At 43.3% G+C, this 19,136-nt stretch overlaps 1 protein-coding gene across 2 annotated transcripts in view; it reads right to left on the minus strand.

The window, feature by feature from the left end:
* Positions 1 to 281: 281 nt before the first annotated feature.
* LOC142597276 (ATPase family AAA domain-containing protein 2-like) overlaps positions 282 to 19,136 on the minus strand; it is a 45,399-nt gene continuing 26,544 nt past the window's right edge. The window contains exons 17-28 of one of the 2 annotated variants that reach the window (XM_075728249.1): positions 13,727 to 13,853; positions 12,158 to 12,341; positions 10,405 to 10,590; positions 8,985 to 9,120; positions 8,641 to 8,837; positions 7,385 to 7,544; positions 6,904 to 7,026; positions 6,658 to 6,807; positions 5,286 to 5,690; positions 4,457 to 4,581; positions 1,940 to 2,068; positions 282 to 416 (exon numbers count right to left, since the gene is read on the minus strand). In XM_075728249.1, coding sequence (XP_075584364.1) covers positions 375 to 416; positions 1,940 to 2,068; positions 4,457 to 4,581; positions 5,286 to 5,690; positions 6,658 to 6,807; positions 6,904 to 7,026; positions 7,385 to 7,544; positions 8,641 to 8,837; positions 8,985 to 9,120; positions 10,405 to 10,590; positions 12,158 to 12,341; positions 13,727 to 13,853 — 1,964 coding nt within the window. In that variant the 3' untranslated portion in view covers positions 282 to 374. The other variant, XM_075728251.1, reaches the window with a different exon arrangement.

Raw genomic sequence — 19,136 nt, forward strand, 5'->3', positions numbered from 1 at the left:
TTAGGGTTTTTTGACAGGCAAAAATATGCCATAGCTGAAGTTCTTATGTTTGTGGAAAGAGTGTTTCTCCCACATACTTTCTCGAGGTTGTTACTTCTACAAAAGCCACCTGAGGTGCTATCAGGTAATTAGAAAAAAATTACCTCTGAACTGCATTAAGAGGTTTCTAAAGGGTTTACTTTTCATATACCAAAAATATATTCATAGGATGAAAATATCAAAAGCAGTTAAAGGACGTTATTTGAGCTTTCTTCATAAATTTTAAGATCTGTTTCAAATATGTATAAATATATATATGTAGAAGTAATCTTTACTAAACAACAGCATGCCATGAAAACATTACAGAGTAGAAGTCAAGACGCTGAAATCAAGTATCACTGAGCATAACTGAAGGCTGTGATTTCTTTCTTCATTTCCTAGTAAGACAAAAAGACAAACTAGCAGTCAGCGTGAATAAAGGCTCAAGAACCCTGTTTATTTCTTCATAAAAAGAATAAAGAACCTGTACATACATACAATCGTTAGTAATATTTGGCAAATACATGTGCTACCACCATCACAATGTTTTTCTATACCCACTAGCTTCAAACGCATCCTCACGCATCCAAAAGAGAGAGTAGCCTAGAGAGACCGTATAGATCTGTGTCAAGAGACTACGGGTCTGTATCAACGGTGGTTTCAACAATTAGAAAGAGGAGACAGCTCCTGAAAAGCCACAACTGAGAGCTGGAAATGTTATTTCCTGCGCTCTGAGTAACTACTTGTTAAAGCCTCCCTCTCCATACAGCAGAGCTTGCTCCTGACGGACTTGCACAGTCACTCTCATAGGAGATGTTTTTTTGTTAAAGCTAAAGGTAGAAGTAGAAACAAGTAGAAATCAAGTCCGTTTCCATTTAAGCATTCACAGTGAAGTCACAAAAGCTCACAAGCCCTGAGGTAACATAAATAAAGTCATTCTCATGCTAAAACACAGCACTATACTAGGGGGGAGAAGGGTGCAGTTTTCAGGAATGGCCTCCCTGAATCCCAATAATCCTCACTGTTGCACAGTCAGAATGGAGCGTCCGTTCTAACTCTTTATCAGGTGTGGAAGAAGCGATCGAGACGGCCAGGGCCAAAGAGAAGAGGCTTCCTCTTTTTTAAGGCCAGACTGAGAGGCATAAAGAATTTTCGCTGTTCTCAGGCCCAAGCATCTCAAAGACAAATGGATTCGAGGATCTTGACTCTGAAGACAGAATGGCCAGCCTGTCTAAATGGGCTCAATGCTGGGAATGCCCGACCGGGACCCCGGGTGCCTCTGCAAGATTCCTGCCCAGTTCCGACAACTCGGAAATCCTCTCTTACAGGAACAGATCAGAGAATCCGACTCATTAGCATTAAACTGCCATAGGCAGAAATCTCCCCGTAGGTCAAATTGAAGATGCTTGAGCCATGCTAGTTCAAAAGAGATTATGGGGGCACTAGAGAAAAGTCTCAACCTCTTGTTACATCTCATACTGAATTTCTTTGCAAGAATGGAATGGCTACTAGACGCACCATTACCACGCCTGACTGCCTGTAAGGGCAGAAAGAGGAAGTGCCGGACTGAGAAAAGCACCCTCCTTTCACAGCCCCCCGCCCCTAAAAAGGTTCTGGAGAAGGACTATTGACAGACTGAGGTTAACTGCTTTGAGAGGGCTGCGTGGGTGGACCCATTGTCTTCAAGTTCAAGCCTTTTCCTGCTGAGACTGCCAACAGCGATGCCAAATACAACAATGGTTTTGCAATATGGATAAATGTCTTCCAGACTGAAATGAAAAAGTCTTGTAACACAGGCGACTAAACACTAAAGAGTCATGCTAAATAAGCGTGACGTCCAGAGCGCGGACATACGCATGCATAACACACACGAGCATAACAGTGATAGGAAGTGCTGTAAGACAAAAAACCAAAAACTTACCTTCACTAATTCAGTTTTGTCGTAATCTTCCCGATGTTGGTAAATGCACTGACTAAGAACACCATACAGTTTTTCCAAGTGAAATATATTGAAGTTCTTAGTTACCACAGTGACAAAATGCAACAGTTGCTGAAGGAAAAAATGGAAACTACAAGGTTAGAAGAGCGCAAGATCTTTTGAATGGGCTCGTCATGTTTTCAGAAGCTAAGCAATAACAACACAACACAGGTGACATCCTACCTTCTTCTGTTGTTAAACAAAAGATGAATGACACTTCAGAGAAGAGATTAAATCTCTCCCAAGATTTAACTGGAGAAAATGAGTTAATTTTTCACACTTCAGAGAAAAGGAAGGCTTACATTTCAGACAATATTTCATTACTAATCAATCTATCACATCAACGAACATAACTGCAAAGCAACCGCTTCCAGAACAGCAGGGAATGACACAATCCACTTTGTCGTAGAGTTGCTGCCGCCGCAAAGCCACTGTTGCATTTCATTAGAGAAACTCTTGCTGCAATGCAGGGCACCGTAAAATGCATCTTTGGAAGCCAGGCTACCGATCTTCTAGATACAGCTGTGCCAGCTGGAAACGGAAGCATCCGTAGGTGCTCACCTTTACCCGTTAGCTGGACACGTACCGTGCCTACAACTCTGCTGGCAGAACACACTGCTCGCGTGTCTGAAGCAGGCGAGTTAGCTCCTGCCTTTCAACTGCGGAGTGGATAAACTAGCAGAGTGCCTCTGCCTGTAGCAGATTACCAGTCTCTCACACAGTCGTTTCTGTTACCAAAGATGTGAATGGGATAATCTCTGGGAAAGCAACAACAAGCTCATGGCAGCGCCTTCTTCCACTGCAGCGGCTGTTCAGTATCTGCGTGTCGTGTGAGGCTGTGAAGATGTAGCTTAAGAGAGCAGCCACACCAAACGCAAATATTACTGCCTCACAACTGCCCGTCATCAAACTCTGCCTCCCTCACATCAGCTGCCACAAGATTTGAGTATTCCCCCCAGCTTCTTTCTATACAACACACAGGTAAAACGCACAAAGACCACGCAGCGTGCTTTCAGCTGCTGCAAACAGAAAAGGTAGGATGTGACAGAGGTGTAGGGTCAACATCCCCTGTGAAACTATTTTGAATTGCTGCCACATAGACGACTCCAGGCTCTTCTGTATGTCCATAAAGTTCTAGGCCTATTCCCAAGCAAATAAACAAACAAAATAAACCCCAAACAAACAGAACCAAGCAGCTATGCTTTGGAGGTTCACCTCGCTTATTCACTGCAGGTGAGTTCCAAAGAGGCTCTCTGGCACGAGCCGCTAGTTCCAATGGCACCCACGTTAATGAAACAAGTTTTCTAAAAGATGCGTTTCCTGACCGTAGCTCTCCTCATAGCTGAAACATGTATAAGCTGCAACATATAGAAGGGCTCTACCGTACCTCTTCTCCAGTGGGCAATAACTTCAGAGCACGTGCTATGACTCTATGAAAAACCTATGTGGCTTCTCTGCATACACAGGCAGGCATGAACAACAAACCCCCCTGAAACCTGCTTCCTTAGGAAGCCAGCTTTAAAAAGTTAGTTTCACCTCTACGAATTAGGTCACAGCTTAAAAATGTGACAGAAATTGTGTCGACAAGCCCCTTCGCTCACCAAAGGGGATTCCCATCTGGTCACAGTCTCCCCGCACAGGGGAAACATCCATGTAATACTCCCTTTCTCATCGTAAGGCAGGTAAACAGCAGCCCTCCTCTGCGTTGGCCAACTTCCAGGACTCCGACCTAGCAGTTCTCCTCATTTTCCTCACTGCAATATCCCCTGAAGATCAGGTCCTTGTTCTACCCTCTCCAATTCACGCAAAGGAACCCAATTTTACCCCTTGCAGCTAGGCCCATTTTTAACCCTCTTCCCAACTGTAGCCTAGGACAGCAACTTCTCTCCTACGATGGACTGGAAAACCTTTCTAACACCGTAACTCCACACAATGCAAAATTCTAACACTGGATTTTGACAGAATTTCAGAAAAGTACCAATTAGTATTTTATCCATGATGAGCTTTATGTCAACCTGCTACCTTCAGGTTTAAAGTCACCACTGCTAGAAATAAAGGCCCTTTTCAGGTTCCTAATAAATGAAAACATGCAAAAGCCAAACCAAACCAAAACCCCCAAGTCCATCATAAAAACTCTTAAGACACTAACAACCAACAGTACTAGCAGGTTGTCAGTGGGCAAAAAATTCAAAAAAATTCAACAAGCCCTTTTACATTAAAAGTTTGGAAGAGAACCCAGTCTCCTAAAATTTAGTTCGTCAAAAGCAAGAACAGCAGTCCACACCAGGTGTGGAAACACAACAGTCACGGTCCGTTACAGGTTGAGTTGTTTCACAAGCTATATAGCCTTCCCATAGATTGTTTTAATTGGCATTGCTTAACAACTGACTTAATTTACAACTGTACAGGTAGCAAGGAAATGTCCTACTTCGGTATTAACAAAACTGAATTTAGACTTACTTTGAGCTCATAGTAATCCACAATCACTCGTTGTGTGAGAACTTCCACTGCTGTCTCGACACCTATCACCTGTTGCTCTTCTACCCGAGAAGATCTCGCATGAGGTGTACAGTGTACCCACGAATCTGGAACGACACAAATTTCTTCAGTCAGGATTTCTCTTTATCTGGAATACAGTTGTAAGTCAAGTATCCTCTACCTGGAATACAGTCTCTCTGTGCAATGAGAGACAGACCCGTTAGCATTTTTTCACTGAGAAACGCTTGGCTTTTACTTTCCTTCTGGCAGAAGTCACTGCTCCATAAAAATTAGAAACTCAGACACACAAAAAAAAAAGGCACTAGAGAAAAAGGCAAGGTAAAAACAGGAAAAAAACCCAGTCACGTTGCCATTACAGCACTGTATGGTGAAACTCCAAAGCCGTTTCGGTTAGGAAACACATCTTACATTGCAAACATTAGGACATAAGTCTTCTACTCCACATGTGACTCTGGGTCCACACTGCTTGAAGCACAGCTTTTTAACTTATGCTGCTCATTACTGGGAGGAAGACACTCATCCAACAGAAGAACGTCAACGATTATTTTTCAGTTAGGTACCATTCGAAAAACAAACTTCAGAATCAAAAACCCAGCAGCTGCAGAAAAACATGAGTTTGGCTAGCAGAACTAGAGGGGCAGCATCATCATGCAAGAACACGGCGTGCTGATTTGAGAGCGCTACAACAGTAAGAACAGAATGGAATTACAGAAGGCTAAAACCTAATAAATAGTGTAATCCCCCTCGGGAAGAAAAAGGAACTACATGACCTGCTTGATCTTTCACTTACCATTTGAACCTCCCTCTTCAGAACTTCCTGCTATTTGGCAATCCAGCATTTCACTCTCCTTTCTTAGGTCTGAACGTTCAGGAATCATGACGCTCTTCTTTTCAGAAGCAGATTTAGCCACAAGGAGGGCTCGCTCTCTTTCATTTTCTGTCCCAGATTTATTTTCATTCCCATTTTTGTGTCGTTCTTGAAGTACATTTTCATTTTCTTCCGTAGAAGACTCCTGTGCGGACCCGACTTCAGGGCGATCTGTGTTAGAAACACGTTTTTCCGGAGACTCTTCATCACTCTCTTCTTCATTTTGGTCTTCCGGAACTTTATTCTCTTTATTGAACTGAAGATTCCTCCTCTTTGCTGCGATTCTTGAAGACCCTTTGTTCCTTCTGCGTTTTCTTTTGGACATATCTACAAAGAGATATCAGGAGAAGTAATCCAAAACTACCAAAACAATTCTTCCTTCAAAATCCACCGTCCTCATCTCACTTGACTTACAAGGCGCTCAAGTACCATTGTCTGTTTCCCTACAATAGGTCTAGAGAAAGAGTTCCAAGTTCATGAGGTCAATTTGCTATTACATTTTAAAAAGCCAGCTGCAGAACCTCATTGACAAAACCATCAGCTTCCAGATTTTATGAGCAGAAAAGTCTTACTTTAGATAGGAAGTATTACCGCAAAGCAAGGTTATTTAGGTGAAGTTGCTTCCTGTCTTACGACGTGAACTAACAGGGATGAGCAACGGAAAAGTGTTTGGAGACAAGCCCTTCTTCAAACCTGTTACAAAGCTGTAAACGTCAAAAGCTAAACACACGTTGGGCAGAGTTAGAGACAATTTTAAGGGAATATTTGCTGGAGAAAAAGTTGTCTGTAAAGACTTACACCTCATATGCTTTCTGATGCAGTGAACCCCTTGTTTAAAACAAACTTCGCATTTTTGCCTTCCCGAAAAGCCCACCATTCTTTGTATTCACGGAGTACTGCACAAAGCATATGGGTGAAGTCAGTGGCAAAATTCCCAGTCATGCCAGTGAGACCAGGAAACTTCACACCATGTCATGCGCTTTAACTGGAAGAGACCCAGGTCCCCTTGTTCTTTCATGGCCTTTTCACAGGAAAAAGTGAGGAAATAATGATCTTTCCTTTACATATCTATTATCATTGCTCCCCTATTTTTTTCCCCTTTCCCCCCTTCAGTCGGAAATCACAGGAAGAGGTGGCATAGATGTTAGCATTTGAGGGCAGGGAAGGGAAAAATACTGTTTCATGTAACTGAAAACTAGGGGAGTATTCAGAAACCTGTTCTGTCACAAGAACAGAGAAGCTACCAGTGAGTTTAGCACCTTCTCCCAGAAAGTCTGAAAAAAATGCAACTTGCCATTAGAGCGGGGTGTACTGGAATCCACAGGCGCTGCTGGCATCTTCGTTTTTTCGTTACACTGTGGGTCCGTTTTCTTACGCTCGGGAACAGAGTTCTGCTTTGGCATTACGTGGTAGTAAGATGGAGCATACTTGGAAGAGCTACAACCTTGCAATAAAGAACAGGTAGCAAAGAATTGTGTCTTGCATTGCTGGCTACAAGTACTGAGACAAGTCTTAAAATCCTTAGCATCAAAAACCATACCTCTTCTCTTACGAGATTCTTGAATTTCTTCACAGCATTGCTCAAATTCTTCATCCATTTCTTCCCTTACTATGGCGTAGGCAGTATCTCTCAAAGTACAAGCTCTGTGCCTAATGAGACGATCTGAAATTTTGCAGTCGGAACTGAGTATGTTCTACCAGCCAACGAAATCCTTTCTTTTGATTACTGAGAAAGATTTTGCTCTTTCCATAGGTAGGTTCTCAAAGGTTCTCTCACTCAATATTTTCATCATAACAGCATGAAAGTTAATTATTAAAGCAAAAGCACTCGTTGCTGATCAACACTTCTATCACAATTTCATGCCCAAGCAGTTTAATGCTACAGCATTTACAACCTGGCAAGAAATGCTCTCTGTGGATGCTTAAAATGATCTAATCCCAAGTCTACTGTCCACAGGCGACATTTACCAATTCATAGATTTTAAATTTTCTCCAAATTAGGGATAAAACCACATCCTCACCTCCAGGATCTTTATCTGGGTTGTACTCTAAAGCATTGCTACAGATTAGATCGATGTCTTTTAGAAAATCTCGTGCAGTTAGGTACTGGTGCAAGTCAATTTTAGAGAGAACTGCTGAAAGGTCCATGGGCTGTTTGATAACTGCATCATAATCGGGCACCTACAAATGAAACGTACGTGCTCAGAGATTTAACATAGTATCGACCAAACCTAATTATTTTAATGAAGTCAAACAAAGGATTTCTTAAAAACCCCAAGTATTTACGACATGTCCAAAGATGCAGAAATGAACCAGTTAGTTGCTTGAAAATAGAAGGGCTGTTTCAACTGGCTTTGAAGAGACAGGCCAGAAGAGGGAAAAACGAAGCAGGCAGGTCAGAAGCATGTGTGGGGCAGAGAAGGGAAACGACACCCAGAGTGGGATTCATTTCACGTCGCTTCAGAAAATCACAGCAAAGAAACCTTTCTCCGTAAAGCCACCCGAGAGTCTCTTTGCTGTTGGCGGCAAGAAAAAGGCTGCAGGAGCTGCACCTTTGAAGCACCTGTCCTACGCATCTACTTTAGAATGAGACAACTGGACCCAGAGGTGCTGATTTCTTTACTCAGACCCCGAAAGGAGCCTAGTGACTAGTTTAGATGAGGACAAGAGACCTAAGAAGTGTATGGGAGGACGAAGAAACCACACAGCCCTTATGGTTGATGTTATACTGAGAAGCCCCAGACAAAACAGAGAACAGAATCTTAAAATTTATTTTAAAAACTGCTGCTTCTATTCCTGTTCTCACAGAAACTATTGACAGTCAATTAAAGAGCCTTAGGCTTTATTAAAACAGTCTTATAGATACTGTTGATAATTATAAAGACAGACACCTCTCTGCTTTCCAGTGCTGCAACATGCTGACACACCAAAGCCTTTTCATGAGCAAAATGTCTTGGCATTTGGTCTAACTGGCAGTTGGACTAGATGACCGTTGTAGGTCCCTTCCAACTGAAATATTCTAAAGTTCTAAAGACGTTTCAGAAGGAACCTGGCGCCTTCAGCAAATACTCAAATAGCAGACATTTGAGAGCTTTAAGGAGTCAGCAAAAGTAAAAGCAAAATTCACTTCCTGCTTCTTGAAAAATCAGAATAGTACGGTCCTGCAACCAAAAGACAAACCTTCCTACAAACAGCACGCAAACACTGAGAAATACAAACGCGGAAAAATTATGAATACACACAGGTACAATGGTATTACAGATCAACACTAATTTACCTCCTCTGGGTCAACAGGCTTTGTAAATGCTCTGAAACGTCTGTCAACAGCAAGTCTGTCAGTCACATCCCTTAAGAAAATCCTAAGTTCACGCAACGTATCCTCCTCCTGCTCCTCCAGCTGTCTCATTTCTTCCTCTGTCAGCTGTCGAGGCTTAGGCGGCGGTGCTACAGGCAGCACTTCCAACGTCCGCCAAGCTTCAATTATTCAGAAAATTTTAGTCAATTGATGGTACTCAAATACAAGTATATGAAAAATTATTGATAGGAAATTACCACCAAAGCAAATACTGTATAACTACTATCTTGACAGTTAGCAACGTTTTATACGTAGAATATCCTCACCCGTGGTGTTTTTTGATGCAGGAGGTTTAGCAGCTTGATTCATAATCAAGTCCTCAAAAAACGTTCTTCTTTCTTCATTATTAGGCAACTGGATCTTGAAAACTTCTTCATAACTCTTAATAAACAATTGTTTTATCTAAAGCATGAGGAGAAAAGAGATTTCAGCTCTAAGGCCACACAAATCCTTATTCTATTCCAAAAAGACGAGTACCTTTCTAAATGAAACTGAACAATCACCTGGATAAGACAAACTGTGAAAAGTTATCTTCTTGGCCTTAAAAGGCTGGATTTTCATGGGTTAGCATGGCAAATTCAAATATCTTCTCTAAGGAACGCCTCTAGAGTTAAAGCTCAATGAAGGGACCATATGATACACTGATAAAGTGGTGACATTCACCACCCCCAAAGACTGCTTGTTTTGTATTTACCTGCCTTGCTGTCCTTCACTTTGAATCTTTATGGCAGCTATAGAGGGAACAGGCAGGGTTCAGGAGACAAGTGTGGGCTTTTTGGTAAGGTGGGTTTGGGTTTGGTTTTTTTTTTAAATTAATTTAAGTGAGGTGTCTGAAGTTGCACACTTCCAAGTTTTACTCCATTCTTCAATCCCTACTACCAAAAGGTATGGAAAGAATTTCCACACTTATTTTAGAAGGAATTTATTAACAGCACAAAAACTTCTGTAGAAAGTTAAGCCCTTTCAAAGCATTTGATGACAAACACATCTAGGTAGCAGCTCCCAACCCCGCCCCGCCCTGTAGCTGAGACAAAATAATCACAGCAGCATATTCACATTTTGAACACCTTCCTTTAATGCACACTCTCAGATGCCTAGAAAGATGATAAGCCTGTACTCTTACTGAATTGTGTTAAATACAACTAAAAACTGATTTCCAAGTTACTTAACAGAAGTTGCAACTTAGCTTTCTAATTTGTAAAGCTTTCACCTACAGGAAGAAATTGGAACTTTTATTAAAGAATTTAAATGTGAAATTACATTCCATCATTAACAGCGTGACCGTCATACTTTTTCAGTAAAAATACCTTTCACTTGTCAGTAAAAATGTTTTTCCCATTTACATTTCAAGCACTGTAGATTCTTGACTAAGTACATACCTAACCATCTTGAAGTCCCTGGAATTACTGTCTGAAGTAAATTTATACATCTGTCTAATAAGCATGAGCGTGTGAGAAGGGGGAAAAAGTTGTGTCCAAGCCAACCTCTTTACTCAGAAAACACTGTAGACAAATGGTTTCAGCATTGTTTTGTCTAAGCAAACTTTAAGAGACCTGGCCAGGGTGCCTGAGTACTAACAGGATGAATTTGCTTAAGAGTGCACAGTACTCCAATGTTTCAAGGATTTCTAAATTAACAAGAAATTAAAAAAAAAAAAACACGTAAGAAAAGTATGGACAGAAGTACCTCTTCCGGGAGATCTGCGTAACACACATCAGATGTTGCAAGCAGCAAAACTGGAGCAAATGTTGGAATGTTCTGCAGCAGTGTTGTAAAAGTAGCTTTCAGTGTAGCTCCAACAGTCTCCCACCACAAATGGATATGTGGGATATAAATTATACTTGGTGCTGTTCTTTGAGCTTCTTGCATCAACTGGTAAAATGAAAGCTTGGATAAGAAAACTAAACCATGTAGAACAGGCTAATAACTAACTACGTATCAGTCAAACTATCTTACGAAATAGGAGTACGCAAAGCCAAAACGTCAAAAACAAACCAACAACAGAAAAACTCCTTACCAAGGTAAAATTTTCACTCTGACACAACTATAGACATTGCTCTGCAGACAGAAACAGACCTGAATCTCTGCCTGATTTCAAAACTACTTAGGTGTAAGAAAACTCCTGAAGAGCCTCACAGCTCCGCTGGTGTGGTGGCGTGCCTGAAAAAACAAGACTAACCCTTCAGCAAGAGGCATCAGCCTGGGTAAATCGCGACACGACTGCCACTACACCATTTTCAATTCAGAGCGGGCACATATCCAAGTCAGTCTGGAGCACAGGCTGAACAAACAAAGACCTATGTGAAAAGATGAGGGCTGACACTGTAAAAGAAGCCTGCTCGCAATTCATAATTTCAAGCACATTTATAAGAGGTGACCAGTCTTCAGCCTGCCTGAAGAGCTAAATCACTCACAGCCTCTCATTACCAAAGGATCCATCAGACCAGATTGCGTGCTTTGGAAGACCACAAGCCATTGCCTACAGATGGTACCTCAATCACAGAGGAGGACACGCATCTACCGCATGAAGGAAGTGGCAACAGTCCTTTCACCTGACAAATTTCTCCATGCACCCCTTTCAGATTATCAATATTCAGGGAGTTCCTGTCACAAGATGGGAAGCGCACGTGGTATATGCGGGCAGCGACTAGACGTGGTAGTTATTTGACTGCAGATGCAACCATCACGTAACAAAAAAGGAATTGTTCCTCTTACGTGACAATTGAGTACCCACGCATTTCATGTGTCCGTCCTTACTTGTACAGCTCTCAAACGCTGCTACTAAAGGTCAAAATATTTTAATACAGTGATGCCAAACAACAAAATGGATTTCCTGCCTAAAAGTGAAAAGGAAGACAGCACTAAGTCTGCTTATATTTAATTTTCCCAGTTCAGAAAAACACACCAGTGTACAAATGTAAGCGTTCCAGGAATTTTAATGCTTTTACATAAAGCATTATACAGCAGTAGAAGCTGTATATGTACATGTAAAAAAAGAAACACTTCCTTTCCCCAAAACCTTGACTGCCTCACAAATATAATAAAAGAGGCAGCTACAAAAGTGCGTGACGCACAGTCAGGCTGATGCAGAGCCATCTACTGGGAGCACAGAGCCTTAAGGAGCAATGAAAACCGTTTTCTGGATCCCACCAAGATGGGCAGGATTTCTTGCCATAAAGAGGGCTTTATTAGCAGCACCTCCCAGCTTCCCGAGCTGGTAGCAACATCCTCACTGTTGAATTTGGAATGGAAAATACGGCCACGTACAACACCCTTAGTTCGGTATCATTCGATCGAGAAGAAAAGTGGATTTTCAGACAGAAGTAAACAGAACAGCACATTCAAACCAGGCCACCTCCGTTAACAACAAATTTTGCTTACTTCACTAGCTTATGTACAGTTCATGAATCCTACGAGATTAAAGAGGAAAGAAAGATACCTGTACGCATGTTTCTTCTGGTGATGTGACGCTCACAAACAAAACAGATAGGCTTAGTGTATAAACTGGAAACTTTTCCAAGGCATGTATTACTGCAGGTGCCAAATAAGCAGCTTGCCCACATCCTGGCTCTCCAACTAGTAAGAACCGTGGTCTGCAAGCTGTTGGCTGGTAGTAAGCATTTCTAGAAAAATAAGAAGAAAATAAGTTTAAAAATGAAGTGATAAATAGGCACACAGACGTTAAAGGTTTTTTCCTGTACTTTTTTTTTTTTTTTTTTTTTTTTTGTAAATACTCTCCATATTCCAGTAAATAATGAGCTGGTCTGTGACCAGGAAGACCAGCAAAGACCATTTTCTTACAAACTTGTACCACACCTGCCCAAAGAAATCCTGCCAATCCCCAGCATGTCTGCTATTTGTTTGGCTGGGTTAAGTAACAGCTCTTAAATCACACGGGGAGACTGTCCAGCTAAATACACACACGACAACTGGTCAGTAACCTGATGCGGGAGAGTAACAACTCTCTCTCTCTCAGCACACACCAGCCTCGATCTCTTCACCACCCGTACACACCAATTTTCAGTAGGTCTTGAGTTTAAGTCACTGTGAGATCTCTACATCTGCCAAGTTTTGCTGAAATTCAACCATAGTTACTGGAGACAGTGGGAAGGAAGGAGCAGAACAACATTTCAATTAACATGGGCAGTGAAACACAGTAGCTGTATCTGAAGAAGTACACAATTGGATTGGTTAAATTACAGCAGTACACTAAATACATGTAAGATTCATGTTTACTTTGTTCAGTCATTCCAGTCGTTTCATCTTTGAGTTGTGTTTTAATGACCTAGTAATCTTGCTTTACTAGCATGAAACACATTTGCGAAAAGCATTTGGTTTTTCCACCACTCCCTTTGCTGGCTGAAGACAAAGATCCTAGAGACCTAACCAAGCTCAGCAGGTCAGAACATTTTCTGGACAGGACAGCAATAGAAATTGAGAAAAATAACTGACCCAACAGTAATGACAACAATCTGGTTTTTCAACTGTTGGCTTGTACAACTTCCACATTAACATGTCAAAAGATTAACATAAATTTCATAGGTTAAAGGTACAAAATGCAGACATTGTTTTTCTCACAGCGTCTGAACAAACCATGTCTCAATTTTGTTTCTGCTGCATAATTTGCTACTAGTTAAAACAATCTTGGAAGGCACAAGGGCAAAAGATGGCTACACAAATCCATACAGGTTTTATCATTAAAAGGAGAGACAGCACATGCGTTTGGTCTTGAGTCTTTCCAGGAATACCATGGATTAAATCAACACATTCTAATACTCTGCGGATCACTTTGACTGAGGAAACGAGGGCTGGGCCGTTCAGTTTGATGGGTTATGGCAGTGTACGCCATTAGAATATTAGTACCCAGCTGGATCTTCCTGCTTACTTCTTGCAAATATTGATCACCCCCGCTACACATTTTACTCCTTCATCTACCACCCCTCACACCAAAACCATTTATAGACCCAGCCATCTTAAAAAGGTAAACAGAAAGGGGACAAACATTCACCTGCTGAAATTGAGGAATTTTTCCTTTTCTCTACCAAGCATTTCATCCATTGGCTTATCTTCAAAGATTGATGGCGATTCCTCGTCACTGTCAATTGCATCATTTCTTAAAACACGATTTAAACTGTCTGAAAGGCAAAAGAGGTTTGTTAACTTTCCTGAATAGTCCATCTCTCCCCCTCGCGTTAAAACAGCGATTAAATTAAACTCTAGATCAGTGCTGGAAACCCCTCATCTTGTATTTCTTCATTTGAGGGCACACGCTGAATGCTATCTTCTGAAAAGTCCATCCTACCACAGATCTAAGGACATTGCACAAGTCTCTACAAAGCTGTCCGACGTCCCATGACTTGCGTAAGGTATATCTCTCCGTTGGTGAAAACTTGGAGGTTGTTTCCTTAGAATAAAGATGATTAGGAGCAACTTCTGTAGTTAGTAACTACTCCTGAAAAACCCAACAAAGCCACTTCTTTCTGCAGCACGTTCCCCCACTGGAAGTGGGGGAATTCAGTGAACACGATGGCCACAGACTTCCATTTGTCTACGACTAGGGAGTCAGCTATACAGACCTACACATCTTTTCAATAAGGCTCCTCAAACATCACGGAAGGAGGAGATAATGGAAGGCAGACAACAGAGAGGGAATGCAATTACTAATTCCCCCAGCCTCTCTGCTTTTCTTTTGCTGGTGGATTTCTGCCCCTATTTTACCAATGCAAACCTATCTCCCAGCTCTACCGGGAGTAATACTGGTAGGATAGTCTCAAGGGTTTAGCATAATAACTAACTATTCATGGATCTCCATTAATCAGGAGTGCAGTGAGTTTATCAAGTTATCTGCTCTCACCAACTGACAGACTAAACCTGACCAGGCCTCATGCAGTCGGGAGCATCAGCTCACATATACTGTGCAAGCCAAGCCCCAAAGTATACGCTACTAAAACATTCTGATCTCACGTTGTCCTGGTTTCGGCTGGGATAGAGTTAATTTTCTTCCTAGCAGCAGGCATAGTGCTGTGTTTTGGATTTAGTAGGAGAAGAATGTTGACAACATGCTGATGTTTTTAGTTGTTGCTGAGTACTGCTTATGCTAGTCAAGGACTTTTTCAGCTTCAACATGCTCTGCCAGGCGCACAAGAAACTGGGAGGGGGCACAGCCAGAATAGTTGATCCAAACTGACCAAAGGGCTATTCCATACCATATGACGTCATGCTCAGTATATAAACTGGGGGGGGTTGGCCGGGGAGCAGCGACCGCTGCTCCGGAACTGTCTGGGTATCGGTTGTCGGGTGGTGAGCAATTGCATTGTGCATCACTTGCTTTGTATATTATTATTACTATTATTATTATTATATTGTTGTTATTATTATTTTACTTTATTTTATTTTAATTATTAAACTGTTCTTATCTCAACCCAGGAGTGTTTCTCACTCTTACTCCTCCGATTCTCTCCCCCATCCCATCAGGGTAGGGGGAGTGAGCGAGCGGCTGCGTGGTACTGAGTTGCTGGCTGGGACTAAACCACAACAGTCCTTTTTGGCGCCCAACGTGGGGCACGAAGGGTTTGAGATAAGAACAGATTAACTAGAGTGTATTAAGGAGTCTGTTAACAGTTGCCGGTCATGATATTAGTTCATCTGATCTGTACCATGTTCTTTTCTTGGCTGTGCATGTTAAAGCTTGGTGTTGGTCTGTGCATTGCGCTATGCTCTGTAGTGATTAAGGATGTTTTGATTGGGAGGTTCCTTATCAAAATCCTGACCTTGAGCATGGTTTTGTATCTGGGTTTTATACACAAGTCATTACTGTACTTCGGGTACCACCTCATGGAGAGAGTTAGCAATTATACCTTTCCCTCGGAGACGTCTGTTGTGGAGGAACTACAGAATGGCACCTTCATTACCTTATTCTATAATGCTTCCTCCCTCATTACAGAAAGTTTTCAGTATTTTGAACATCCCTGGGCAGTTAAGATACTTCTATTGATACTTCTTGGGAATATTGTTTTGGTTTTGACAAAGGTTAGTAAGCAATTTAAGAATATCATCCAGAGATCTGCCCCAAGGCTGGAGAGTTATGAGTGGCAGGGTGTGTGGGATCGTATGCACAAGTACCTAGGGCAGTGGGGACCTCCAGTGTTTTGGAACTTCACCCCTGAACAAGTGCAGAATCCTGAAGAACTAGTAAAGTATTTGGAAGAAGTATGTTCTCACCCTGGCAACTCCAAAGAGACACAACTCATTGCAACATGCTGGGGACTGGCCCATGCTTATAGAGCCCTGTTCAACACTATTCAGTACCCTCAAGGGAAAGAGAGGGTCTCTGGATCTGATGACAAAACAACAGGCACTGTGGCTACTCCAACCACAGCCATGAGCACTGTGGCTACTCCAACCACAGCCACAAGCACTGCAGCTACTCCAACACCCACCACAGGCACTGCGGCTACTCCAACACCCACCACAGGTACTGCAGCCACTCCAACCCCAGTGGCAGGCACTGCGGCTAAACCAGAGAACCAACCTGCGCCGGTATCAGTTGCCCCTATACAGAAGAAAAAATACACGAGGAAATCAGTTCGTTTAGTAAGGGATGAAGATGAACCAGGGCCATCACGAGAACCAGAGGAGGAAGAACCCATAAATGAGATGGTGACCACCCGATCCCTATCCCTGAGTGAGCTGCGAGATATGCGAAAAGATTTCGGTCGTCATCCAGGCGAGCACATCATCACCTGGCTGCTCCGATGCTGGGATAACGGGGCCAGTAGCCTGGATTTAGAGGGTAGGGAAGCCAAGCAGCTGGGATCCCTTTCCAGGGAAGGGGGCATTGACAAAGCAATTGGAAAAGGGGCAAAACTGCTCAGCCTCTGGAGGCGACTTCTGTCAAGCGTGAAGGAAAGGTATCCCTTCAAGGAGGATGTTTTATACCGCCCAAGCAAATGGACCACCGTAGAGAAGGGTATCCAGTACCTGAGGGAATTAGGCGTGCTGGAGGTGATTTACAGTGACCTGAATGATGAACAGTTAACCAAAGACCCAGATGAAGTCAGGTGCACACAATCCATATGGCGGAAGGTGGTACGGAGCACACCAGCATCGTATTCCAACTCGTTGGCAATACTAGCCTGGAAAGACGACGAGGCACCAACGGTGGATGAAGTGGCTAGACAACTCCGGGACTACGAAGAAAAGCTCTCTTCCTCCCTACGGGCCTGTGTCTCGGCTGTGGAAAAACTGTCTGAAAAAATATGCCAAGAGTTCCAACAACTCAGAGAGGATCTGTCCTACTCCCCACCTGCACGGACCAGTGTCTCAACCATTAGGAGTCAACGTCCCTATGCTCAAGAGAGAGGATATAGAGGATACACACCACGGGGCACCCTGTGGTTTTACCTGCATGATTATGGAGAGGACATGAGAAAGTGGGATGGAAAACCCACCTCAACCTTAGAGGCACGGGTGCGTGAGTTGCAAGGAAAAACTATTAGGAAAGGCGGTTCTCCCAGGAAAATTGCAGCTCCAGTTTCCAGTGAGCAGTTCCCGAGACAGAGTAAGAGGGCTAATTTTACTTCCGACCTTGATCAGGGGACTTTTGATTCACATTTACAGGAAGTGAACAGCGAATACTGTGACCAGTGTTAGAGGGGCCCTGCCTCCAGCCAGGTGGAGGAAAGGGACAACCGGGTTTACTGGACTGTGTGGATTCGATGGCCTGGAACGTCAGACCCACAGGAGTATAAGGCTCTAGTGGACACTGGTGCACAGTGCACGCTAATGCCATCAAACTATAGAGGGGCAGAACCCATTTGTATTTCTGGAGTGACAGGGGGATCCCAACAGCTAACTGTACTGGAAGCTGAAGTGAGCCTAACTGGGAATGAGTGGCAAAAGCACCCCATTGTAACTGGCCCAGACGCTCCGTGCATCCTTGGCATAGACTACCTCAGGAGAGGGTATTTCAAGGACCCAAAAGGGTACCGGTGGGCTTTTGGCATAGCTGCTTTGGAGACAGAGGAAATTAAACAGTTGTCCACCTTGCCTGGTCTCTCAGAGGACCCTTCGATTGTAGGGTTGCTGAAGGTTGAGGAACAACAGGTGCCGATTGCTACCACAACTGTGCACAGGCGGCAATATCGCACCAACCGAGACTCCCTGATTCCCATCCATAACCTGATTCGTCGACTGGAGAGCCAGGGAGTGATCAGCAAGACTCGCTCACCCTTTAACAGTCCCATATGGCCAGTGCGAAAGTCTAATGGGGAGTGGAGACTAACAGTGGACTATCGTGGCCTGAACGAAGTTACACCGCCGCTGAGTGCTGCCGTGCCAGACATGCTAGAACTTCAATATGAACTGGAGTCAAAGGCAGCTAAGTGGTATGCCACAATTGATATTGCTAATGCATTTTTCTCCATCCCTTTGGCAGCAGAGTGCAGACCCCAGTTTGCTTTTACCTGGAGGGGTGTTCAGTACACCTGGAACCGACTGCCCCAGGGGTGGAAGCACAGCCCCACCATTTGCCATGGACTGATCCAGACAGCACTGGAACAGGGTGAAGCTCCAGAACATCTGCAGTACATTGATGACATCATTGTGTGGGGCAACACAGCAGAAGACGTTTTTGAGAAGGGAAAGAAAATAGTCCAAATCCTTCTGAAGGCTGGTTTTGCCATAAAACAGAGTAAGGTCAAGGGGCCTGCACAGGAGATCCAGTTTTTAGGAATAAAATGGCAAGATGGACGTCGTCAGATCCCAATGGATGTGATCAACAAAATAACAGCTATGTCCCCACCAACTAGCAAAAAGGAAACACAAGCTTTCTTAGGCGTTGTGGGGTTTTGGAGAATGCATATTCCAAATTACAGCCAGATCGTAAGCCCTCTCTATCAAGTGACCCGGAAGAAGAACAAATTCAAATGGGGCCCTGAGCAACAACAAGCCTTTGAACAAATTAAACGTGAGATAGTTCATGCAGTAGCCCTTGGGCCAGTCCGTGCAGGGCAGGATATTAAAAATGTGCTCTACACTGCAGCCGGGGAGAATGGCCCTACCTGGAGCCTCTGGCAGAAAGCACCAGGGGAGACTCGAGGTCGACCCCTAGGGTTTTGGAGTCGGGGATACAGAGGATCCGAAGCCCGCTATACTCCAACTGAGAAGGAGATACTGGCAGCATATGAAGGGGTTCGAGCTGTTTCAGAAGTGGTTGGTACTGAAGCACAGCTCCTGCTGGCACCCCGACTGCCGGTGTTGGGCTGGATGTTCAAAGGGAGGGTCCCCTCTACACATCATGCAACTGATGCTACATGGAGTAAGTGGGTTGCATTGATCACACAACGGGCTCGAATAGGAAACCTCAGTCGCCCAGGAATCTTGGAAGTGATCATGGAGTGGCCAGAAGGAAAAAACCT

Source organism: Pelecanus crispus, chromosome 2, assembly GCF_030463565.1.
Source record: "Pelecanus crispus isolate bPelCri1 chromosome 2, bPelCri1.pri, whole genome shotgun sequence".
Classification (NCBI taxonomy): domain Eukaryota; kingdom Metazoa; phylum Chordata; class Aves; order Pelecaniformes; family Pelecanidae; genus Pelecanus; species Pelecanus crispus.